Source organism: Oncorhynchus mykiss, chromosome 5, assembly GCF_013265735.2.
Source record: "Oncorhynchus mykiss isolate Arlee chromosome 5, USDA_OmykA_1.1, whole genome shotgun sequence".
NCBI lineage: Eukaryota > Metazoa > Chordata > Actinopteri > Salmoniformes > Salmonidae > Oncorhynchus > Oncorhynchus mykiss.
The window spans coordinates 41,141,904-41,168,574 of NC_048569.1; the positions used below are offsets into that span (position 1 = coordinate 41,141,904).

Genomic DNA, 26,671 nt, shown 5'->3' on the forward strand with positions numbered 1-26,671 from the left:
TCCAATGGAGATCCCGCCTTCATTACACTTTGATCAACCTTTTGTTTTTAGAAGCTATGTCTGAATCCGGGCCGGTGATAATCCACTTTGTTTTATATAGGAGCCGCTACGCCGCTAAACTGGAGGTGCTGTTACGGCACACTGGTCAAGCACCGGTGTGTATATCTTTGTGTGTACAGTATGTGTGTGGTTTACTACCTGCATGCAGCGAGCAGCATGTCCCAGGCCGGCGTAAGCCCTCATCTGTATAGTCCTGTCCTCCAGCTCCTGAGCCAGCTGCAGCACCAGGGTGTGGTAGGACACAGCCTTGTCAAAGTCTCTCTGGCTGTGGTGGGCACTGCCCAGGTTACTGTACGCCCGCGCCTCCTCAGGACCATTACCCAGGGTCTGCAGATCACATCAGAGAATATACAGTTGAAGTCGGAAGTTTAAATACATTTTTCAACCACTCCACAAATTTCTTGTTAACAAACTATAGTCTTGGCAAGTCGGTTAGGACATCTACTTTGTGCATGACACAAGTCATTTTTCTAACAATTGTTTACAGACGGATTATTTCACTTATAATTCACTGTGTCACAATTCCAGTGGGTCAGAAGTGTACATACACTAAGTTGACTGTGCCTTCAAACAGCTTGGAAAATTCCAGATAATGATGTCATGGCTTTAGAAGCTTCTGACAGGCTAATTGACATCATTTGAGTCAATTAGAGGTGTACCTGTAGATGTATTTCAAGACCTACCTTCGAACTCAGTGCCTCTTTGCTTGACATCATGGGAAAATCAAAAGAAATTAGCCAAGACCTCAGAAAAACAATTGTAGACCTCCACAAGTCTGGTTCATCCTTGGGAGCAATTTCCAAACACCTGAAGGTACCACGTTCATCTGTACAAACAATAGTACGCAAGTATAAACACCATGGGACCACACAGCCGTCATAACGCTCAGGAAGGAGACGCGTTCTGTCTCCTAGAGATGAATGTATTTTGGTGCAAAGAGTGCAAATCAATCCCAGAACAACCGCAAAGGACCCCGTGAAGATGCTGGAGGAAACAGGTACAAAAGTATCTGTATCCACAGTAAAACGAGTCCTATCGACATAACCTGAAAGGGTGCAAGGCAGAGAAGCCACTGCTCCAAAACCTCCATAAAAAAGCCAGACTACAGTTTGAAACTGCACATGGGGACAAAGATCGTACTTTTTGGAGAAATGTCCTCTGGTCTGATGAAACAAAAATAGGACTGTTTGGGCATAATGACCATCGTTGTGTTTGGAGGGAAAAGGGGGAGGCTTCCCAACCGTGAAGCACGGGGGTGGCAGCATCATGTTGTTGTGGTGGTTTGCTGCACTTCACAAAATAGGTGGCATCATGAGAGAAGAACATTTGGTGGATATATTGAAGCAACATCTCAAGACATCAGTCAGGAAGTTAAAGCTTAGTTGCAAAGCATACTTCCAAAGTTGTGGCAAAATGGCTTAAGGACAACAAAGTCAAGGTATTGGAGTGGCCATCACAAAGCCCTGACCTCAATCCCATAGAACATTTGTGGACAGAACTGAAAAACGTGGGCAAGCAAGGAGACCTACAAACCTGACTCAGTTACAGCAACTCTGTCAGGAGGAATGGTCCAAAATTCACCCAACTTATTGTGGGAAGCTTGTGGAAGGCTACAGGAAACATTTGACCCAAGTAAACCAATTTAAAGGCAATGCTACCAAATACTAATTGAGTGTATGTAAACTTCTGACCCACTGGGAATGTGATGAAAGAAATAAAAGCTGAAATAAATAATTCTCTCTACTGTTATTCTGACATTTCCCATTCTTAAAATAAAGTGGTGATCCTAACTGACCTAAGACAGGGGATTTTTACTACGATTTAAATGTCAGGAATGATGAAAGACTGAGTTAAACTGTATTTGGCTAAGGCGTATGTAAACTTCCGACTTTAACTGTAAATGTTGATTTTATTCCATGCCTTTAACACAATACACTGAAAAGATTGGGTGAAATAAAAGACACATCGAGAGAAAAATCATTGGAATTTCAATTCACTTCCTGAATTGTAAAATAATTGACCCCGACCCAGGGTCATGCATACATGTTTTTGTATGTATGCGTGTATGGTTCTTCATTAGTTAAATACCTTAGCTATATCCAGGTGTTGCTGGTGACACTGCATAGCGTTGGTGAAGTCTCCCAGTGCGGTGTAGACAGCGCCCATATTGCCCAGCTGGCGAGCCTCTGACAGCGGGCACTGGGTCTGCCGTGCCAACAGCACACACTGCTTATGGCTGGCCAGGGCGTTGGGATAGTCCGCGATCGCTGTGTACACATGGCCAAGGCTGCTCAGCGCAGCGGACGCAGCCTAGAGACAAACACACACACACTCATTAGATTTGTCCTCAGCCCTTCAAACCGGCAACCCTCTGGTGACTGGCCCGCCTCTCTAACCTTGAGGCTACCATCGCACCACATTAACACTGCCACAGGAGGCATCTTAGAAAGACACAAACACACGCACACACACACACACACACACACACACACACAGACACACACACACACACACACACACACACACACACACACACACACACACACACGATCTAAAGAAAACTAAACACAGTAGGAAAGATGAGGTGTATAATGATGAGTGTGTTTGAAGAACCTCAGGCTGTGGACATGCGGTGTCGACTGGAGAGGAGACTCAATAACCATGGCACAGACACACCTCAATGTCCTCCGCTCTAAACACACACACACACACACACACTGCTTTCATTAGAATGGACCTGTTCAAGCACCCATTCATCTTGGTGACAGGTGTCTTATCGATTTGACACCTAGGAGGCCTTTTAATGACTCTGAGCTCGGACACAGCTGTCCTCCACACACGCTAAAACACACACACACACATTGTACAGCATATTCAGAATGTGCATGAACAAGGTTAACATACTGAAAGGCATGTTTCGTACAATACTAAACAAACAATGAACAACATATACAACGACATGTGACGACACAGCATAACCATACAGCTGTACTGACATTCACACAGTCAGGTCTGCAAGGTGTACGTTCAAGTTCCCCATAATACAGAGACTTGCTTCTCATTCCTCCACATTGTATTTTAGTCATGAACAGTGAGTGGAGCAGCTCAAGAGCAGACTTTGTTACATTGTCACATTGCTCTGACTGAGAGCAACTCAGCATGGCTCCTGAATAGAAGAAGGGGCAAGAGAAGGAGAAGTACACGATAGAACGATCTCACACACACACACACACACACACACACACCTCTCTGTCCTTGAGTTTCATGGCGAGGACCAGCTGATGTCTGTGATTGGTCAAAGCCTCCCTGTAGTTGACCTTGGAGAAGTAAGCAGAGCCTAGGTTCCCGTGAGCTCGGCACTCGCCTGATTGGTCACCTGGGAAGGCATGATAATGAGGTGGGTGTGGACATAAGGCTTCTTAGACGGTGTTAAATGTTCCAGTTCATTTGGGTTTGAAGCCTGCAGATTTCTGCTAATAAATGATGTGGTGGAGGTGGTTCTGTTAACTACACTCACATTATCAGTAACCTTGCTTGAGACCTGATGACCATTGTTAGCTCACATAGCAATGCCTTGTCTTCCACTCAGTGGGTTATCACAGTCTTAAGTCACACGTACAGCGACATCTGTCTCTCCACCCATACCTAGTGTGTGTATGCGTGCAAATTGTGTGAGTGAAAGCAATTGTGCGTTTCAAGTGGTATTGTCACATGCACAGGATACAGCAGGTGTAAAATAATACAGTGAAATGCTTGTGAGCTCTGTGTGGGTGGGTGTGTGTGTACCTAGCGTCTTGGCCACCTCCAGGTCTTGCTGCATGTATCCTGTGCTCTTCTCTGTGTTGCCTAGCGACCAGTAGGCTGAGCTAAGAGCAGAGAACACTGAACCTCGGAGCTTCAGAAAGAACCGAGAAGAAAGAAGAAACACAATGATCATCACACACACATAGAAACACACACACACAGACACAGACACAGACACACACACACACAAACTGTCTTGCCTTCAGAGAGCATGTGCCGATCTTTAGCCCCGCCTCCAGGACCACCACTGAGGCGCCGTGGTAACCAGCGGTCAGCAGCTCCTGACCAATCACACACACCACCACGAACGGACTCTTGTCCAGCTTCATCCTCTGCAGCTGATGATAGGTGGGTTCTAGAGAGTCTACGGGAGACACACACACACACAGCTATCGAAATGCATTTATTAATGTATACATTTGTTTTTGCAATGTTTATTCTATTACCAACACCGTAATGCAAACTTTAAATTGATATTATGTAAGCTAAACATAAAAATTAAGTATATTTAAAAAAAGTTATAATGTTACTGTCCCAACAACAACAACAAAATAGTTAAATACATGGCATTTTGTCCTTGAAACATTAAATTGAAATATAATTTATACATTCCTATGGAGGAGTGCTTCTTCTGGGGAGTGCCGATATGGCCAACCGCCCGCTTCAATGCCTCTCACTGTCCAATACATAGTATCAACAATATACACTGCTCAAAAAAATAAAGGGAACACTTAAACAACACAATGTAACTCCAAGTCAATCACACTTCTGTGAAATCAAACTGTCCACTTAGGAAGCAACACTGATTGACAATAAATGTCACATGCTTTTGTGCAAATGGAATAGACAACAGGTGGAAATTATAGGTAATTAGCAAGACACCCCCAATAAAGGAGTGGTTCTGCAGTTTGTTACCACAGACCACTTCTCAGTTCCTATGTTTCCTGGCTGATGTTTTGGTCACCTTTGAATGCTGGCGGTGCTTTCACTCTAATGGTAGCATGAGACGGAGTCTACAACCCACACAAGTGGCTCAGGTAGTGCAGCTCATCCAGGATGGCACATCAATGCGAGCTGTGGCAAGAAGGTTTGCTGTGTCTGTCAGCGTAGTGTCCAGAGCATGGAGGCGCTACCAGGAGACAGGCCAGTACATCAGGAGACGTGGAGGAGGCCGTAGGAGGGCAACAACCCAGCAGCAGGACCACTACCTCCGCCTTTGTGCAAGGAGGAGCACTGCCAGAGCCCTGCAAAATGACCTCCAGCAGGCCACAAATGTGCATGTGTCTGCTCAAACGGTCAGAAACAGACTCCATGAGGGTGGTAGGAGGGCCCGACATCCACAGGTGGGGGTTGTGCTTACAGCCCAACACCGTGCAGGACGTTTGAAATTTGCCAGAGAACACCAAGATTGGCAAATTCGCCACTGGTGCCCTGTGCTCTTCACAGATGAAAGCAGGTTCACACTGAGCACATGTGACAGACGTGACAGTCTGGAGGCGCCGTGGAGAACATTCTGCTGCCTGCAACATCCTCCAGCATGACCGGTTTGGCGGTGGGTCAGTCATGGTGTGGGGTGGCATATCTTTGGGGGGCCGCACAGCCCTCCATGTGCTCACCAGAGGTAGCCTGACTGCCATTAGGTACCGAGATGAGATCCTTAGGCCCCTTGTGAGACCATATGCTGGTACGGTTGGCCCTGGGTTTCTCCTAATGCAAGACAATGCTAGACCTCATGTGGCTGGAGTGTGTCAGCAGTTCCTGCAAGAGGAAGGCATTGATGCTATGGACTGGTCCGCCCGTTCCCCAGACCTGAATCCAATTGAGCACATCTGGGTTTCTGGCTCTCACAGATTTCAGATTTCTGGCTCTCACAGACCTGTAACTTCTTCTTTAAGATGCTCCTCTGTCCTCCACTCGTTACCTGTATTAATGGCACCTGTTTGAACTTGTTATCAGTATAAAAGACACCTGTCCACAACCTCAAACAGTCACACTCCAAACTCCACTATGGCCAAGACCAAAGAGCTGTCAAAGGACACCAGACACAAAATTGTAGACCTGAACCAGGCTGGGAAGACTGAATCTGCAATAGGTAAGCAGCTTGGTTTGAAGAAATCAACTGTGGGAGCAATTATTAGGAGATGGAAGACATACAAGACCACTGATAATCTCCCTCGATCTGGGGCTCCACGCAAGATCTCACCCCGTGGGGTCAAAATTAACACAAGAACGGTGAGCAAAAATCCCAGAACCACACGGGGGGACCTAGTGAATGACCTGCAGAGAGCTGGGACCAAAGTAATAAAGCCTACCATCAGTAACACACTACGCCGCCAGGGACTCAAATCCTGCAGTGCCAGACGTGTCCCCCTGCTTAAGCCAGTACATGTCCAGGCCCGTCTGAAGTTTGCTAGAGAGCATTTGAATGCTGAGTTGCATCCAAAGAACACCATACCTACTGTGAACCATGGGGGTGGAAACATCATGCTTTGGGGCTGTTTTTCTGCAAAGGGACCAGGACGACTGATCCGTCTAAAGGAAATAATGATTGGGGCCATGTATCGTGAGATTTTGAGTGAAAACCTCCTTCCATCAGCAAGGGCATTGAAACGTGGCTGGGTCTTTCAGCATGACAATGATCCCAAACACACCGCCCAGGCAACGAAGGAGTGGCTTCGTAAGAAGCATTTCAAGGTCCTGGAGTGGCCTAGCCAGTCTCCAGATCTCAACCCCATAGAAAATCTTTGGAGGGAGTTGAAAGTCCGTGTTGCCCAGCAACAGCCCCAAAACATCACTGCTCTAGAGGAGATCTGCATGGAGGAATGGGCCAAAATACCAGCAACAGTGTGTGAAAACCTTGTGAAGACTTACAGAAAATGTTTAACCTCTGTCATTGCCAACAAAGGGTATACAACAAAGTATTGAGATAAACTTTTGTTATTGACCAAATACTTATTTTCCACCATCATTTGCAAATACATTCATAAAAAATCCTACAATGTGATTTTCTGAAATGTTTTTCTCTCATTTTGTCTGTCATAGTTGAAGTGTACCTATGATGAAAATTACAGGCCTCTCTCATCTTTTTAAGTGGGAGAACTTGCACAATTGGTGGCTGACTAAATACTTTTTTGCTCCACTGTATATGCAACTTAAAAGTTTTACGTCATGAAATTTCGACCTGAAAGCTTTTGGACATCAGAGCAATGCAGAGGGAATCCTATTTGAGTCAGAAACAGATACTCATATGATAGGTAAGATATACAAAACCTTGCAGAGATCTCTCAGAAAAAAATATGAACTATTGGAACCAAGCCTTAAAAAGGACTGTTATGCAGTAGGCACAAGATGGAGAGAGTGTTGGAACATAACAATGGCGTACTGTATATAGAGAGGGAGTAATCAGGGAAGTGATATGGTCCAAGTGTACCTGATGATGAGGCGCAGGTGTGCGTAATGAAGTGTTGTCAGGACCTGTGGTTAGTAAACTGGCGACGTCGAACGCCGGAGAGGAGGAGCAGGGGTAGACGTGACAACAGTTAACGAAAATCACCCTGATTACTCTCCCTTTATTCATCCCTCAGTAGCCTCAGTCTTCAGGCAGTATTGGTTTTGTTTACGTTCAGTACGCTACTCCTGTGTTGTTTATCTTCATGTTTCTCATTATCAAACTCACCTTCTGCACCTGCTTCCTGACTCAGTGCGTATACGTTATAGTACGCTTGATCCAGTATAAACTAAGGTAGATCATTTATTATGTAAGAGACAAAATGCATAAATTCTACAGCACAATGGCACAGTCAATTCTTAAGTGTAAAACTAATAAGACTCAATAATGCATGACTTCTGGGAGTGCTATAAAGTCCAAAAGTTATGGGCAGAGTTAGAAAGCTGGCTATCAGAAGTTTTACTTATATTGAAGAAGTTATTACTTAATTACTGGAAGTAAAACGATACCCCAACGTTAAGAGAATGGAAGAAACAAATGCGTTATTGTTTAAATATTGAAAAAAATCTGGCTACAGACAGAAACAACGTAACACAATTTGAAGTCATGTGAGGTAGAGTATTACAAGCATTAGAAACAACATTGGATGTGGATATGGTGGGAACATGTGGGTCTGAGCAAGTGTGATGTCATTAATGTTTGTGGAAATGCATGATTTTGTCTATGTATTTTGTTTATGATTATTTATCTATTTTCCCTTCTTTTTATCCTACTTGCTCTTCCTTCCTCATACATCTCTCTCTCTTTCTACCATCTCTCCTTCTGTCTTTTCTCTTGGGGGCTTTGACACCTCCACGTGTTAGCCCGGGGGTACTGGGTATATAAAGAAATGATGGATTGTGGGTAAATGAAGGGATGATGCCCACTAAAGGAATGATAATTCAGTCTGATGGAAGCTCCTCCATCTGATTCAGTTTCTTAAACACCCATGCTGTGTGTGTCTGTGTTTCTCTCACTAATATAAAGTGAAGCCGTCTGTCTCAAGAAGCAGCTTTAATTACACTATATCTTAGCTGAAAGCACATATTATGACCCTGAGTAAAACACACACACACACAAATCCACATACACACTCACGCGTAACACAAACATGCAAAGACACACATCGCACCTCGTAGTGGGGACTTCATGGCAGCCTCAACCATGCCCACCAGTAGTTGGAGACTCTTGGGGTCCTGCGCTAGACCAGAGGCAAACGCTGCCAGGGCGTCGGCATGGCGACCAAGGTACTGCAGGGCCACACCCTGACGGAAGTATGCCTGATGGAGGGAGAAAGGGAGAAGGAGAAGAGGGAGAATAAGTTAGGGAGAAGGAGAGGAGAAGAGGGAGAAGAAGTTAGGGAGAAAGAGAGGGGAAGAGGGAGAAGAAGTTAGGGGGAAAGAGAGGGGAAGAGGGAGAAGAAGTTAGGGAGAAGGAGAGGAGAAGAGGGAGAAGAAGTTAGGGGGAAAGAGAGGGGAAGAGAAAGAAGAAGTTAGGGAGAAAGAGAGGGGAAGAGAGAAGAAGTTAGGGGGAAAGAGAGGAGAAGAGGGAGAAGAAGTTAGGGAGAAAGAGAGGGGAAGAGAGAGAAGAAGTTAGGGGGAAAGAGAGGAGAAGAGGGAGAAGAAGTTAGGGAGAAAGAGAGGGGAAGAGGGAGAAGAAGTTAGGGACAAAGAGAGGAGAAGAGGGAGAAGAAGTTAGGGAGAAAGAGAGGGGAAGAGAGAGAAGAAGTTAGGGGGAAAGAGAGGAGAAGAGGGAGAAGAAGTTAGGGGGAAAGAGAGGGGAAGAGGGAGAAGAAGTTAGGGGGAAGGAGATGGGAAGAGGGAGAAGAAGTTAGGGAGAAAGAGAGGGGAAGAGAGAAGAAGTTAGGGAGAAAGAGGGGAAGAGAGAGAAGAAGTTAGGGAGAAAGAGAGGGGAAGAGAGAGAAGAAGTTAGGGAGAAAGAGGGGAAGAGAGAGAAGAAGTTAGGGGGAAAGAGAGGGGAAGAGGGAGAAGAAGTTAGGGAGAAAGAGGGGAAGAGGGAGAAGAAGTTAGGGGGAAAGAGAGAGGAAGAGAGAGAAGAAGTTAGGGAGAAAGAGGGGAAGAGAGAGAAGAAGTTAGGGGGAAAGAGAGGGGAAGAGGGAGAAGAAGTTAGGGGGAAAGAGAGGGGAAGAGAGAGAAGAAGTTAGGGAGAAAGAGAGAGGAAGAGAGAGAAGAAGTTAGGGAGAAAGAGAGGGGAAGAGGGAGAAGAAGTTAGGGACAAAGAGAGGAGAAGAGGGAGAAGAAGTTAGGGAGAAGGAGAGGAGAAGAGGGAGAAGAAGTTAGGGAGAAAGAGAGGGGAAGAGGGAGAAGAAGTTAGGGAGAAAGAGGGGAAGAGAGAGAAGAAGTTAGGGAGAAAGAGAGGGGAAGAGGGAGAAGAAGTTAGGGAGAAAGAGAGGAGAAGAGGGAGAAGAAGTTAGGGAGAAAGAGAGGGGAAGAGGGAGAAGAAGTTAGGGAGAAAGAGAGGAGAAGAGGGAGAAGAAGTTAGGGAGAAAGAGAGGGGAAGAGAGAGAAGAAGTTAGGGGGAAAGAGAGGAGAAGAGGGAGAAGAAGTTAGGGGGAAAGAGAGGGGAAGAGGGAGAAGAAGTTAGGGGGAAGGAGATGGGAAGAGGGAGAAGAAGTTAGGGAGAAAGAGAGGGGAAGAGAGAAGAAGTTAGGGAGAAAGAGGGGAAGAGAGAGAAGAAGTTAGGGAGAAAGAGAGGAGAAGAGGGAGAAGAAGTTAGGGACAAAGAGAGGAGAAGAGGGAGAAGAAGTTAGGGAGAAAGAGAGGGGAAGAGGGAGAAGAAGTTAGGGAGAAAGAGAGGAGAAGAGGGAGAAGAAGTTAGGGAGAAAGAGAGGAGAAGAGGGAGAAGAAGTTAGGGAGAAAGAGAGGAGAAGAGGGAGAAGAAGTTAGGGACAAAGAGAGGAGAAGAGGGAGAAGAAGTTAGGGAGAAAGAGAGGGGAAGAGGGAGAAGAAGTTAGGGAGAAAGAGAGGAGAAGAGGGAGAAGAAGTTAGGGAGAAAGAGAGGGGAAGCGGGAGAAGAAGTTAGGGACAAAGAGAGGGGAAGAGGGAGAAGAAGTTAGGGAGAAAGAGAGGGGAAGCGGGAGAAGAAGTTAGGGAGAAAGAGAGGAGAAGAGGGAGAAGAAGTTAGGGAGAAAGAGAGGAGAAGAGGGAGAAGTTAGGGAGAAAGAGAGGGGAAGAGGGAGAAGAAGTTAGGGAGAAGGAGAGGGAAATATTAGATATACTGGACATTCAATAGCTAGTCATCCTCTCATTTTGAGCTCTCATTTGGTAAAATAGATTGTACATGTATTAAACTATTTTTGTATGCATAAAAAGAAATAACTAATCAAATGTATATTTTAACAAGATTGTAATAGTTATAATAATACTGTTGAGAGAAAGGAGATCACAGGAAACAATTAGCACTGCAGGACTACTGCTACTGACTGTGTGTGTGTGTGTGTGTGTGTGTGTGTGTGTGTGTGTGTGTGTGTGTGTGTGTGTGTGTGTGTGTGTGTGTGTGTGTGTGTGTGTGTGTGTGTGTGTGTGTGTGTATATATGAATGCATCAGTGTATACTCAAAACGGCCCACCAATACTATAACGTACCAAATTCACAAAATCAGACAGACTCTTTCTGACAGCAGGTAGAGTCTGGATCCCTCCTCCCTCCCCCTCCGATCTGTCAGTAAGTCTATTAGCATTTCTGGCAGCTCCCCCAGAACCCCATGAACCACTACTTCCGTATGTGACATAGCTATATCCCCTCTACCCCACAAGCCCACCTGCTGGAGGGACAGTTCAGGTAGAAGCAGACTGTTGCCGGGGTCCATCAGATTCATACCAGACCTGCAAGGAGATGTGTGTGTGTGTGTGTGGTGTGTGTGTGCGTGCGCAGAGGATGTGCGCTGGATGAACAAGATGCTTCAATTACCGCTCCCATTAATCAAGAACAGATGGCAATGCAATAGAGACAGAGAGAGAGAGGGAGAGAAGGACGTGAGAGAGGGAGGAGGGAAACCGGGAGAGAAGATGTGAGAGAAAGGGGAAGAAAGAGACGGAGGCAAGGGGAGAGAGAGGTGGGAGAGAGGGAAAGCATGAGAGAAAATGAATAAGAGAAAGAGAGGAGATAAGAAAGAGCATGCAGCGCAGACAGACGACAGGTTGATGTGTGTGAGACAGGGACTGTGCGTCAGCTGGGAGACACAACACTGGTACATGGTGCATAACGTAATATCTACCACAACTCACCGTCTTACTGCTTCACCACACCAATACATCTCCCCATTACCTTAGTGCAGTAAAACGACACAGTGTATTGAAACCAATTGCAGCTGAGACCAACATAGAGTTACTCACAGTCTGAGAATGAATGACTGTGTATACTGTGTTAGCATTAGAGACAAATAACAACAACAAGCATTGGAATACACTGAGTGATTCATACGATGATTAAATGTGAATAAATCATAGGAGAAGACCAATGAGTGGACTAACACAGTACAGATGGAGTCAAATATATTGGCACCCTTCCACAATTCACTGTTTCTGTGTTCACAAATGTATTTGTTTGATTTATAACTGCACATCTAAAACATCTAAACTGAAATTCTGAAATTCAGATTTTTTACTTCAAAGTCAAAAATAGCCTCTTGTTTGAGATCAAATGTTTCACATGAGGCGACACAACAAAATGTCACCTGTTATTTTAGGATATTTTCATACATATCTGTTTTTCGTTTTGAAGTGAAAGCACTTCATATACAGGTAAGTATTCAGACCCCTTGATTTTTTCCACATTTTGTTACGGTACAGCCTTATTCTAAAATGTATTAAATACACAAATCTGCACACAATACCCCATAATGACAAAGCAAAAAACAAACAACAAAAAAAACAGTAAAACATCCTTAGACCATTCATGTGTGGGGTTGCTTGTCAGTCAAGGGAGTGGGCTCACTCACAATTTTGCCTAAGAACACTGCATGAATAAAGAATGGTACCAACACATCCTCCGAGAGCAACTTCTCCCAACCATCCAGGAACAGTTTGGTGATGAACAATGCCTTTTCCAGCATGATGGAGCACCTTGCCATAAGGCAAAAGTCGGGGAACGAAACATCGATATTTTGGGTCCATGGCCAGGAAACTCCCCAGACCTTAGTCCTATTGAGAACTTGTGGTCAATCCTCAAGAGGCGTGTGGACAAACAAAACCCCACAAATTCTGACAAACTTCAAGCATTGATTATGCAAGAATGGGCTGCCATCAGTCAGGAAGTGGCCCAGAAGTTAAATGACAGCATGCCAGGGCAGATTGCAGAGGTCTTGAAAAAGAAGGGTCAACACTGCAAATATTAACTCTTTGCATCAACTTCATGTAGTTGTCAATAAAAGCCTTTGACACTTATGAAATGCTTGTATTTATACTTCAGTATTCCATAGTAACACCTGACAAAAATATCTAAAGACACTGAAGCAGCAAACTTTGTGGAAATTAATATTTGTGTCATTCTCAAAACTTTTGGCCACGACTGTACAGCTGTGCCAAGCTTGCAGCATCATACCCAAGAAGACCCGAGGCTGTAATCAATGCCAAAGGTGATTTGATAAAGTACTGAGTAAAGAGTCTGAATACTTATGTAAATGTGATATTTCAGGTTTTGATTTTTACAAAATTTGCAAACATTTAGAAAAACCTGTTTTTGCTTTGTCATTATGGGGTATTGTGTGTACTGTGGGAGAGAGGGAGAGAGACGGGCACCAGTTAAGAGAGAGAAGGAAGACCGAGCAAAACCGAAGTTATTTTTTTGATATATTTATTTTCTTGCTTAGTAAAGTTGTTTTTGCGGACTAAAGCCTCCCTGTCTCTGTGTCAATCTCTGCACGCTCAACCCAACACCCCACGGTTTACCACAGTACATACAAAAACTATTTAACTTCTTATGGCTGCAGGGGCAGTATTGAGTAGCTTGGATGAAATGTGCCCAGAGGTGCCCAACTGCTCCTCAGTCCCAGTTGCTAATATATGCATATTATTCAGTATTGGATATTGGATCAGTATTGGATAGAAAACACTCTGAAGATTCTAAAACTGTTTGAATGATGTCTGTGAGTATAACAGAACTCATATGGCAGGCAAAAACCTGAGAAGAAATCCAGACAGGAAGTGGGAAATCTGAGGTTGGTCGATTTTCAACCCAGCCCCTATTGAATACACAGTGGGATATGGATAAAGTTGCACTTCCTAGGGCTTCCACTAGATGTCAACCGTCTTTAGAAACTTGAATGAGGCTTCTACTGTGTTGTGGAGCCGGATGGGAGCTCTTTGAGTCAGTGGTCTGGCAGAGAGCCAGGTCCTGGTCACGCGCATTTCACATGATAGCGACCTGCATTTCATGGCTTCTCTACAGACATAGGAATTCTCCGGTTGGAACTTTATTGAAGCTTTATGATAACAACATCCTAAAGATTGATTCTATACTTAGTTTGACAAGTTTCGTCGATCTGTAATATAACTTTTTGAAGTTTTCGTCTGATGTTCGGCTGGACCTGCACGAGCGTTTGGATTTGTGTACTAAACGCGCTAACAAAAGTAGCTCCTCGGACATATATAATGGACATTATCGAACAAATCAAGCATTTATTGTGGAACTAGAATTCCAGGGAGTATATTCTGATGAAGATCGTCAAAGGTAAGGGAATATTTATAATGTGATTTCTGATTTCTGTTGACTTCAACATGGCGGATAATTTTATTTATTTTCTGAGCGCCGTCTCAGATTATTGCATGGTTTGCTTTTTCCTGAAATGTTTTTTTAAAATCTGACACAGTGGTTGTATTAAGGAGAGGTATATCTATATTTCCATGTCTAACAATTGTATTTATCAACATTTATAATGAGTATTTCTGTAAAATGATGTGGCTCTCTGCAATTTTTTACATATTTTTTTAATTTATCCGTTATTTTACCAGGTAAGTTGACTGAGAACACGTTCTCATTTGCAGCAACGACCTGGGGAATAGTTACAGGGGAGAGGAGGGGGATGAATGAGCCAATTGTAAACTGGGGATTATTAGGTGACCGTGATGGTTTGAGGGCCAGATTGGGAATTTAGCCAGGACACCGGGGTTAACACCCCTACTCTTACGATAAGTGCCATGGGATCTTTAATGACCTCAGAGAGTTAGGACACCCATTTAACGTCCCATCCGAAAGATGGCACCCTACACAGGGCAGTGTCCCCAATCACCGCAATATCACCAGATGTTTTTGGAACTAGTGAACGTAACACGACAATGTATACTGAGATTACAATACATACATGTATTGTGTAACATGAACCCCTCTCTTTGGCTGGAAAAATGGCTGAATTTTTCTGTGAGTTGGTGGTGACCTAACATAATCGTTTGCGGTGCTTTCGCTGTAAAGCCTATTTGAAATCGGACACTGTGGTGGGATTAACAACAAGGTTACCTATAAAACAGTATAAAATACATGTATGTTTGAGGAATTTTAATTATGAGATTTCTGTTGTTTTGAATTTGGCGCCCTGCACTTTCACTGGCTGCAGCCCTAAGAAGTTTTTTATCAATTTTAAAATAAGGCTGTAATGTCACCAAATGTGGAAAAAGTCAAGGGTTCTGAATACTTTCCGAATGCACTGTATCTACCCCCCCGCACCCCCCCCCCCCCCCCATGAGTATTTGGACAAAATGTACTTCTAGTGTATTAACATTTAGTATTTGGTCCCATATTCCCAGCACACAATGCCTATATCAAGCTTGTGACTCTACACAGTTGTTGAATGCATGTGCAGCTTGTTTTGGTTGTGTTTTGGATTATTAGATGCAAAGTTTGGTAGGATGATGGCACCAACCATCTTTCTGTTACCAATCTCTACATCTGTATTGTTGTTCAAGTAAATGTGTTTGTGTGGAAATGGATAAAAGTAGTCATTGTGCATAGAGTTATGTAATTGATCTCACTTGTGGTAAGTTGCAGGTGCCTACAAGATAAAAAAAACAAATCACCATTCAACCAGTTTTGAAAAGAGAAAAAAAAGAAACATTCTTCTCCATTTTAAAGTGCAAGGGTGCCAATATATGTGTGAGTGTGTTCTCCCTTCAAACTACAGATACAGGTCACACACACACACACACATTTGTTTTACTATCCTTGTGGGGACCCCAAAAATGCATTCCCATTCAAAATCCTATTTTCCCTAACATTAACCTTAACCCCAAACCCCAAACCCTAAAACTAAACCTACCCCTAACCCTAAAATAGCCTTTTTCCTTGTGTTGACTGGTGAAATGTCCCCACTTGTCCAAGGTTCTCTAGTTTGACTATCATTGTGAGGACTTCTGGTACCACAGAGAAACAAAGACACACACATATAAACTTTCATGCTTTGATTGACAGTCTAATTACCAGTGTAACAGAGCCAGCCCTGCTGCTGACAGGATCAGAAGGCTGTGTGTGTTTGAGGGGAGCAGGGATTGCCAGTAGTGTATTATGCGTCTGAGAGAAGGAGGGGAATGAGACGGGCTATCAGGACAGAGAAAAGAAGAGAATTGCTTTGGGTCACATGGGGAATAAACGAGCGTGTGTGTCAAATAAGTGGCCTTATTTTCCACCATAATTTGCAAATAAATTCATTAAAAATCCTACAATGTGATTTTCTGGATTTTTTTCTTCTCATTTTGTCTGTCATAGTTGAAGTGTACCTATGATGAAAATTACAGGCCTCTCTCATCTTTTTAAGTGGGAGAACTTGCACAATTGGTGGCTGACTAAATACTTTTTTTACCCACTGTATGTATTTGGACAGAGAAGCTAACATTTTAAATGTGGCTCTATACTCTAGCATTTTGGATTTGATATCAAATGTTTCATTAGAGGTGTCAATACACAAAGCACTTTATATATCTATCCCCCCCCCCCCCCCCCTCCTTTGAAGAAGTTATGAGTATTTGGACAAAATTAACTTATAGTGTATTAAAGTAGTCAAAAGTTTAGTATTTGGTCCCATATTCCCAGCGCACAATGACTACATCAAGCTTGTGACTTTACACACTTGTTGGATGCATTTGCAGTTTGTTTTGGTTGTGTTTTGGATTATTAGATGCAAAGATTGATAGAATGATGACACCAACAGCACAAACCATCATTCTGTCACCAATCTTTGCATCTGCATAGAGTTATGTAATTGATCTCACCTGTGGTAAGTTGCAGGTGCGTACAAATCCCCATAATTTGTGTGAAGAAAAGAGAGAAAAGGGGGGGGGGGGGGGAAGTCAGGCTGCCTTCTGAGAATTTGTAGGCAAGCGAGTAAACCTCCACTGCCATCCGTTCTATTGGCCAAAGTGCAATCATTGGAAAATAAAATCAATGACCTACGATCAAGATTTTCCAACCAACGAGGCATTAAAACTGTAATATCTTATGTTTCACCGAGTCGTGGCTGAATGACGACACGGATAATATAGAGCTGGCGGGATTTTCCATGCACCGGCAAAACAGAGACGCTACATCTGGTAAGATGAGGGGTGGTGGTGTGTGTCTATTTGTCAATAAGAACTGGTGTGTGATGTCTAATATCAAAGAGTACCTTATAATAAAAGGTAGACCACACTATCTACCAAAAGAGATCTCATCTATATTATTCGTAGCTATCCATTTATCTAATCAAATCAAATTTTATTTGTCACATACACATGGTTAGCAGATGTTAATGCGAGTGTAGCGAAATGCTTGTGCTTCTAGTTCCGACAATGCAGTAATAACCAACGAGTAATCTAATCTAACAATTCCACAACTACTACCTTATACACACAAGTGTAAAGGGAATTTTTTTTAAAAAAAAATTTAATTTCACCTTTATTTAACCAGGTAGGCTAGTTGAGAACAAGTTCTCATTTATGACTGCGACCTGGCCAAGATAAAGCATAGCAGTATGAGCAGACAACACAGAGTTACACATGGAGTAAACAATTAACAAGTCAATAACACAGTAGAAAAACAAAGGGGGGAGTCTATATACAATGTGTGCAAAAGGCATGAGGTAGGCGAATAATTACAATTTTGCAGATTAACACTGGAGTGATAAATGATCAGATGGTAATGTACAGGTAGAGATATTGGTGTGCAAAAGAGCAGAAAAATAAATAAATAAAAACAGTATGGGGATGAGGTAGGTGAAAATGGGTGGGCTATTTACCAATAGACTATGTACAGCTGCAGCGATCGGTTAGCTGCTCAGATAGCTGATGTTTGAAGTTGGTGAGGGAGATAAAAGTCTCCAACTTCAGCGATTTTTGCAATTCGTTCCAGTCACAGGCAGCAGAGTACTGGAACGAAAGGCGGCCAAATGAGGTGTTGGCTTTAGGGATGATCAGTGAGATACACCTGCTGGAGCGCGTGCTACGGATGGGTGTTGCCATCGTGACCAGTGAGCTGAGATAAGGCGGAGCTTTACCTAGCATGGACTTGTAGATGACCTGGAGCCAGTGGGTCTGGCGACGAATATGTAGCGAGGGCCAGCCGACTAGAGCATACAAGTCGCAGTGGTGGGTGGTATAAGGTGCTTTAGTGACAAAACGGATGGCACTGTGATAGACTGCATAAAGAATATGTACATAAAGATTGATGAATGATTGTACAGAACGGCATAGGCAAGATGCAGTAGATGGTATCGAGTACAGTATATACATATGAGATGAGTAATGTAGGGTATGTAAACATAAAAGTTGCATAGTTTAAAGTGGCTAGTGATACATGTATTACATAAAGATGGCAAGATTCAGTAGATGATATAGAGTACAGTATATACATATACATATGAGATGAGTAATGTAGGGTATGTAAACCTTATGTTAAGTAGCATTGTTTAAAGTGGCTAGTGATACATGTATTACATAAAGATGGCAAGATTCAGTAGATGATATAGAGTACAGTATATACATATACATATGAGATGAGTAATGTAGGGTATGTAAACCTTATATTAAGTAGCATTGTTTAAAGTGGCTAGTGATCAATTTTTCCCATCAATTTCCATTATTAAAGTGGCTGGAGTTGAGTCAGTATGTTGGCAGCAGCCACTCAATGTTAGTGGTGGCTGTTTAACAGTCTGATGGCCTTGAGATAGAAGCTGTTTTTCAGTCTCTCGGTCCCTGCTTTGTTGCACCTGTACTGACCTCGCCTTCTGGATAATAGCGGGGTGAACAGGCAGTGGCTCGGGTGGTTGTTGTCCTTGATGATCTTTATGGCCTTCCTGTGACATCGGGTGGTGTAGGTGTCCTGGAGGGAAGGTAGTTTGCCCCCGGTGATGCGTTGTGCAGACCTCACTACCCTCTGGAGAGCCTTACGGTTGTGGGTGGAGCAGTTGCCGTACCAGGCGGTGAAACAGCCCGACAGGATGCTCTCGATTGTGCATCTGTAGAAGTTTGTGAGTGCTTTTGGTGACAAGCCGAATTTCTTCAGCCTCCTGAGGTTGAAGGTTCACAACGCTGTCTGTGCAGGTGGACCAATTCAGTTTGTCCGTGATGTGTACGCTGAGGAACTTAAAACTTACTACCCTCTCCACTACTGTCCCGTCGATGTGGATAGGGGGTGCTCCCTCTGCTGTTTCCTGAAGTCCACAATCATCTCCTTTGTTTTGTTGACGTTGAGTGTGAGGTTATTTTCCAGACACCACACTCTGAGGGCCCTCACCTCCTCCCTGTAGGCCGTCTCGTCGTTGTTGGTAATCAAGCCTACCCATGGTCTTGAGCTTGATGACGAGTTTGAAGGGTACTATGGTGTTAAATGCTGAGCTGTAGTCGATGAACAGAATTCTCACCACAAACAGATGCTGGCACTAAGACCGCACTCAACCAACTGTATAAGGCCATAAGCAAACAACAAAATGCTCATCCATAAGCGGCGCTCCTAGTCACCGGGGACTTTAATGCAGGCAAACTTCCATCTGTTTTTCCTCATTTCTTCCAGCATGTCACATGTGCAGACCACCTTTACTCCACACACAGAGATGCATACAAAGCTCTCCCCCACCCTCCATTTAGCAAATCTGACCATAATTCTATCCTCCTGATTCCTGCTTACAAGCAAAAACTAAAGCAGGAAGTACCAGTGACTCGCTCAATATGAAAGTGGTTAGATGATGCGGATGCTACGCTACAGGATTGTTTTGCAAACACAGACTGGAATATGTTCAAGAGATTCATCCAATGGCATTGAGGAGTATACCACCTCAGTCATCGGCTTCATCAATAAGTGCATTGACGACGTCGTCCCCACAGTGACCGTACGTACGTACATATCCCAGCGCTAATCTCGACGCTTATAAGAAATCCCGCTATGCCCTCAGAAGAACAATCAAACTAGCAAAGCGTCAACACAGGATTAAGATTGAATCCTACTACACCTGGTCTGATGCTGATCGGATGTGTCAGGGCTTGAAAACTTTTACGGACGACAAAGGGAAACCCAGACGCGAGCTGCCCAGTGACGCGAGCCTACCAGACTTGTTAAATGCCTTTTATGCTCTCTTTGAGGCAAGCAACTCTGAAGCATGCATGAGAGCACAAGCTGTGTGATAACGCTCACGGTAGCCGATGTGAGCAAGACTTAAAAGGACAACATTCACAAAGCCTTGGGGGCCGACGTATTACCAGGACGTGTACTCAAAGCATGGGCGGACCAAGTGTCTTCACTGACATTTTCAACCTCTCCCTGACCGAGCTTGTAATACCTACATGTTTCAAGCAGACCACCATAGTCCTTGTGCCCAAGGAAGTGAAGGTAACCTGCCTAAATGATTACCGCCCCGTAGCACTCATGTCGGTAACCATGAAGTGCTTTGGAAGACTGATCATGGCTCACATCAACAGCATCCTCCCGGATACCCTAGACCACTCCAATTTGCATACCGCACCAACATATCCACAGATGACGCAATCTCAATCGCACTCCACACTGCCCTTTCCCACCTGGACAAAAGGAACACCTATGTGAGAATGCTGTTTACTGACTACAGCTCAGCGTTCAACACCATGGTGCCCACGAAGCTCATCACGAAGCTAAGGACCCTGGGACTAAATACCTCCCTATGCAACTGGACCCTGAACTTCCTGACGGACCGCCACCATGTGGTAAGGGTAGGCAACAACACGTCTGCCACGCTAATCCTCAATACTGGGGCCCCTCAGGGGTGTGTATTTAGTCCCCTCCTGTACTCCCTGCTCACCCACGACTGCGTGGCCAAACACGACTCCAACACTATTATTAAGTTTGCAGATGACACGACATTGGTAGGCTTGATCACTGACAACAATGAAACAGCCTATAGGGAGGAGGTCAGAGACCTGGCAGTGTGGTGACAGGACAACAACCTCTTCCTCAATGTGAGCAAGACAAAGGAGCTGATTGTGGACTGCAGGAAAAGGCGGGCCAAACAGGCCCACATTAACATCGACGGGCTGTAGTGGAGCGGGTTGAGAGTTTCAAGTTCCTTGGTGTCCACATCATCAACAAACTATCATGGCCCAAACACACACAGACAGTCATGAAGAGGGCATGACACCTTTTCCCCCCCAGGAGACTGAAATGATTTGGCATGGGTCCTCAGATCCTGAAAAAGTCCTACAGCTGCACCATCGAGAGCATCCTGACCGGTTGCATCACAAACTGGTATGGCAACTGCTTGGCATCTGACTGTAAGGAGTTACAGAGGGTAGTGCGTACAGCCCAGTACATCACTGGGGACAAGCTTCCTGCCATCCAGGACCTATATAATAGGTGGTGTCAGAGGAAAACTTAAAAAATGGTCAAAGACTCCAGTCACCCACTTCATAGACTGTTTTCTCTGCTACCGCACGGCAAGCAGTACCGGAGTGCCAAGTCTAAGACCAAAAGGCTCCTTAACAACTTCTACCCCCAAGCCATAAGACTGCTGAACAATTAATCAAAATGCCACCGAACTATTTATATTGACCCCCCCCCCCCTCCAATTGTTTGGTACAATTCGCTGTTTATTATCTATGCATAGTCACTTCACCACTACCTCCATGTACAAATTACCTCGACAAACCTGTACCCCCGCACTTTGACTCGGTACCAGTACTCCCTGTATATAGCCTCGTTATTGTTATTTTATTGTGTTACATTTCATTATTTGTTACTTTAGTTTATTTGGTAAATATTTTCTTAACTCTTTCTTGAACTGCACTGTTGGTTAAGGGCTTGTGCGTAAGCATTTCACAGTAAGGTCTACACACGTTTTATTTGATTTGACCAATATATTTGACCGCATCGGTAACTGCCCCGAGTGTGATCTCCCTAGAGCCCGACCGATTAATCGGCATGTTTTCATAACAATCGGTAATCGGCATTTTTGGACGCCGATTACATTGCAATCCACGAGGAGACTGCGTGACAGGCTGACCACCTGTTACGTGGGTGCAGCAAGGAGCCAAGGTAAGTTGCTAGCTAGCATTAAACTTATCAATCTTAACATAATCACTAGTTAACTACTCATGGTTGATGATATTACTAGTTTAACTAGCTTGTCCTGCGTTGCATATAATCAATGCGGTGCCTGTTAATTTAACATTGAATCACAGCCTACTTCGCCAAACGGGTTTAACAAAAGTGCATTTGCGATAAAAGCACAATCGTTGCACCAATGAACCTAACCATAAACATCAATGCCTTTCTTAAAATCAATACACAAGTATATATTTTTAAACCTGCATATTTAGTTAAAATAAATTCATGTTAACAGGCAATATTAACTAGGGAAATTGTGTCACTTCGCTTGCGTTCAGTGCAAGCAGAGTCAGGGTATATGCAGCAGTTTGGGCCGCCTGGCTCGTTCAGAACTGTGTGAAGACCTTTTCTTCCTAACAAAGACCGTAAATAATTTGCCAGAATTTTACATAATTATGACATAACCTTGAAGGTTGTGCAATGTAACAGCAATATTTAGATTTAGGGTTGCCACCCGTTCGATAAAATACAGAACGGTTCCGTATTTCACTGAAAGAATAAACGTTTTGTTTTCAAAATGATAGTTTCTGGATTTGACCATATTAACGACCTAAGGCTCTTATTTCTGTGTGTTTATTATATTATAATTAAGTCTATGATTTGATATTTGATATTGCAGTCTGACTGAGAAGTGGTAGGCAGCAGCAGGCTCGTAAGCATTCATTCAAACAGCACTTTCCTGCGTTTGCCAGCAGCTCTTCACAATGCTTGAAGCACAGCGCTGTTGATAACTTCAAGCCTATCAACTCCCGAGATTAGGCTGGCAATACGATAGTGCCTGTAAGAACATCCAATAGTCAAAAGTATATGAAATAAAAATGGTATAGAGCGAAATAGTCCTATAATAACTACAACCTAAAACTTCTTAACTGGGAATATTGAAGACTCATGTTAAAAGGAACCACCAGCTTTCATATGTTCTCATGTTCTGAGCAAGGAACTGAAACGTTAGCTTTTTTATATGGCACATATTGCACTTTTACAACACAGTGTTTTTGCATTATTTAAACCACATTTAACATGTTTCATTATTTATTTGAGACTAAATTGATTTTATTTATGTATTACATTAAGTTCAAATAAAAAAGTGTTAATTCAGTATTGTTGTAATTATTATTACAAATATATAAACATATAAAAACTGGCCGATTAATCGGTATCGGCTTTTTTTTGGGTCCTCCAATAATCGGTTATCAAACACACACGTTTGTTTGACTATCATTGTGAGGACTTCTGGTACTCACCGAGAAACAAAGACACACACATATAAACTTTCACACTTTGATTGACAGTCTAATTACCAGTGTAACAGAGCCAGCCCTGAAGCTAACAGGATCAGAAGGCTGTGTGTGTCTGTGTTTGTATGGGGGTGGGGGGCAGGCAACACCAATAGTATATTTACGCGTCTGAGAGAAGCTGTCCCTGCATCACACTGTTAACATCCTACGATGACAGTGAGTGAGGGAGACATGGCGCAAAACACCTGTTAGATCAACCCGACATCTGAATTTGAATTATCCCTCCAACTCTCCTCTCTCTCTCGCTCTGTCCTCAGTGTTTCCCCTATATTCATTTAGCAGCGTCAGACCACCACTAATAATCATCAAAAGTAAACAGGTTTTCAGTGTAAACTAAAACCACTGAAACCAGATGTAAAGTATGTAGAAAAAATTGTGGAGCAATATATGTTTTTAAATAAGACCATCAATGTGAACTAACAATCACAAAAATAAACTAGACAGTCAGGGAGATTCAAAAAATGTAAAAATGTCACGGCCTGGTGGCCCCCATTGATGTTGTTATAATGTTTGAGTCACTCAGATACCAAATGAACATGGCATAGGCCATGGCAAAATGTCTGGAACTGCAAGAAAATGTACTTTAAACAAACAAAAATATTCTCTCAGCCCCATCAAATAATGTACAGAATTTCAGGGGGGGTGAGTGAGTGAGTGAGTGAGTGAGTGAGTGAGTGAGTGAGTGAGTGAGTGAGTGAGTGAGTGAGTGAGCCAGCCAGCACAGTGATCATGTCATGCTCACTACCTAGGTTTCCATCCAGTTGGTGACAGATTTGCATGCAAACATTGTGAAATCTGCATGAAAACAATATGAGCATTTTCCAACCATAGATGTGTTTCCATCAAATGGACTTGTTGCAGATAAAAGGCTGTGCAGAAAAAAAAACACTTTAGCGCTAAATTCCCATGTACCGAAGTTAAATGGGTTTCCATCGCATTTTGAACTGTACTGATGGTTTTGTCACTGAAAATGTTCCGTTTTATGGTGAACGTGCCCACTCTAGCCAACATCTCGCAGATACAGTACGGGTATAGCCTAAATGATGAGATTAATATGTACAAACAGCAGCCAAGCTTCGATCATGTCAATCAGAATAAGTCCCTCGATATTTATGGGAAAGGAGCATCAAACTCAACACTGTGCACTTTCACCACCCTGTGAAGTTCAAAATGGATTTAATCTGTATCCTAATAAACTGTATGGTTTCCCGAGTCGTAGTGGGAGGACCACACCACATATCATCGCGTGACTCCAAGTTTACTTCGATATGATGCCATATCAATATTTATGCATAAAAGCATTTCCACCGCCGTTTATCACATAATAAATGTTACCAACAAAAGACCCCACCTTCTCTAGTGTATTTCGGTTTGTCTACATTTGGAAACTTCACAGGCAAATTTGCTGTTTCCATCAGGCCTGTCGTAACATTTTTTATCCGACATGTACTTTACTTACATAAAAAGGTTGGATGGAAACCTGGTTAATGTCTGCCAATTACTGTTCAATTTACCACCACAAGAAGCTGCAATGAGATTATGAGGTGAGAAGAGAAACCCCCACACAGAATCACCCCGCATTTCTCTCACTCTCGTCCTTCTCTCTCCACCCATCCCTTTCTCTACCTTTATCTCTATCTCTCCTGAGATGTCCCATATTGCTCCTGGCCTTTTCAGTCACTGTGACATTTGCTCTCCTACTGCCTGCCTCTGTAAGACCATGTAATGAACGCCACTGGCTGTTGCACACACACACACACACACACACCACACATACACACATTCACACGCACACACTCCTGCACGCACACACAAACACAACACATTCTCTCCTTTTCTCTGCAATGTCTGGTTATTATAGCTCTTTGTTCTCCCACCATGCAGTGCTGTAGTATTAAATATTTAATGTTATATCCACACACCAGTCCAATACAGATGCATGTTACCCTGTACTGATGCAGTGTGTGTGTGTGTGCGTGTGTGCGTGTGTGTGTGTGTGTGTGTGTCAGTAGCATGTTTCTCTGAATTATTTAACATCACGTCATGCCAAATGGTGTCTGACCACGTGCTGGGAGCTAATAGAGTCACACATTTTGTGTTTGTGTGTGTGTGTGTCTATACCGCAACCCAATGTCAAATCTTTCTCTCTCTCACAAACCCACACACACTTGGTAGAGTGGAGTATTTTCCCAGCAGCAACTAAGGTTTTGAACAGGTACGATGAAAAACAACCTCTCCATCTTCTCAATGCTCCACACTGCTCATCTGACTGCTGCTTGCTGACACTGGGCCCACTTATTCACATGCACACACACTTCCTGTCATAGCTGGGGTGAGCAATGGTACATCACAACTTTGTATCTACGCTCAGTTGACATGAAAGGCAGAGGGGAGGAGCAGCAGTGAGGCGGAGAGGAGAGACGGCAAGATAGAAAAAGAAAGATGAGAATATCATCTCATGGATAGATTACGTTACATAACAGACATATCTCACTTCCTGACAGTATCTCCTTTAAGAATCCACATGGTTGATTGGCATTAAATGAAATAGTGGAGGGGAGAGAGAGAGAGAGAGAGAGAGAGAAAGGGGAAAGAGAGAAAGGGGAAAGAGAGAGAGAGAGAGAGGGGGGAGAGAGAGAGATAGGGAGAGGGGAAAGAGAGAGAGGGGAAAGAGAGACAGATGGGAAAGAGAGTGAGAGGGGAGAGAGAGAGAGAGAGAGAGAGGGGGGGGGGAGGGGAGAGAGAGATAGCGAGAGGGGAAAGAGAGAGAGAGGGGAAAGAGAGAGAGAGGAAAGAGAGACAGATAGGAAAGAGAGTGAGAGGGGGGAGAGAGAGAGAGAGAGAGAGGGGGAGAGGGGAAAGAGAGAGAGAGAGGGGAAAGAGAGACCGAGGGGAAAGAGAGAGAGGGGGGAAAGAGAGAGAGAGGGGGGAAAGAGAGAGAGGGGAGAGAGAGAGATAGGGAGAGGGGAAAGAGAGAGAGATAGGAAGAGGGGAAAGAGAGAGAGGGGGAGAGGGGAAATAGAGAGAGAGGGAGAGGGGAAAGAGAGAGAGAGGGAGAGGGGAAAGAGAGGGGAAAGAGAGAGAGAGGGGAAAGAGAGAGAGAGAGGAAAGAGAGACAGAGGGGAAAGAGAGAGAGAGGGGAAAGAGAGTGATAGGGAGAGGGGAAAGAGAGAGATAGGGAGAGGGGAAAGAGAGAGAGAGGGGAAAGAGAGAGAGAGGGAGAGTGGAAAGAGAGATAGGGAGAGGGGAAAGAGAGAGATAGAGAGAGGGGAAAGGAGGGCACACACATTGATATATTGACTGCATTACATTTTTATACATTGACTGCCATTCTGTATACACACATACACTCTTAAAAAGGGTTATTCGGCTGTCCCCATAGGAGAACCCTTTTTGGTTCCAGGTAGAACCCCTTTTGGTTCCAGGTAGAACCCTTTTGGTTCCAGGTAGAACATTCTGTGGAAAGGATTCCA

General features: G+C 43.8%; 1 protein-coding gene across 3 annotated transcripts in view; it reads right to left on the bottom strand.

The window, feature by feature from the left end:
• Positions 1-26,671, bottom strand: part of LOC110523832 (tetratricopeptide repeat protein 28-like) — a 101,808-nt gene that overhangs the window by 36,493 nt on the left and 38,644 nt on the right. For all 3 annotated transcript variants that reach the window (XM_036977519.1, XM_036977518.1, XM_036977520.1), the window contains exons 3-8: positions 8,484-8,631; positions 4,065-4,228; positions 3,847-3,955; positions 3,306-3,436; positions 2,149-2,370; positions 199-387 (exon numbers count right to left, since the gene is read on the bottom strand). In XM_036977519.1, coding sequence (XP_036833414.1) covers positions 199-387; positions 2,149-2,370; positions 3,306-3,436; positions 3,847-3,955; positions 4,065-4,228; positions 8,484-8,631 — 963 coding nt within the window. The remainder of the gene's footprint in view (positions 1-198; positions 388-2,148; positions 2,371-3,305; positions 3,437-3,846; positions 3,956-4,064; positions 4,229-8,483; positions 8,632-26,671) is intronic.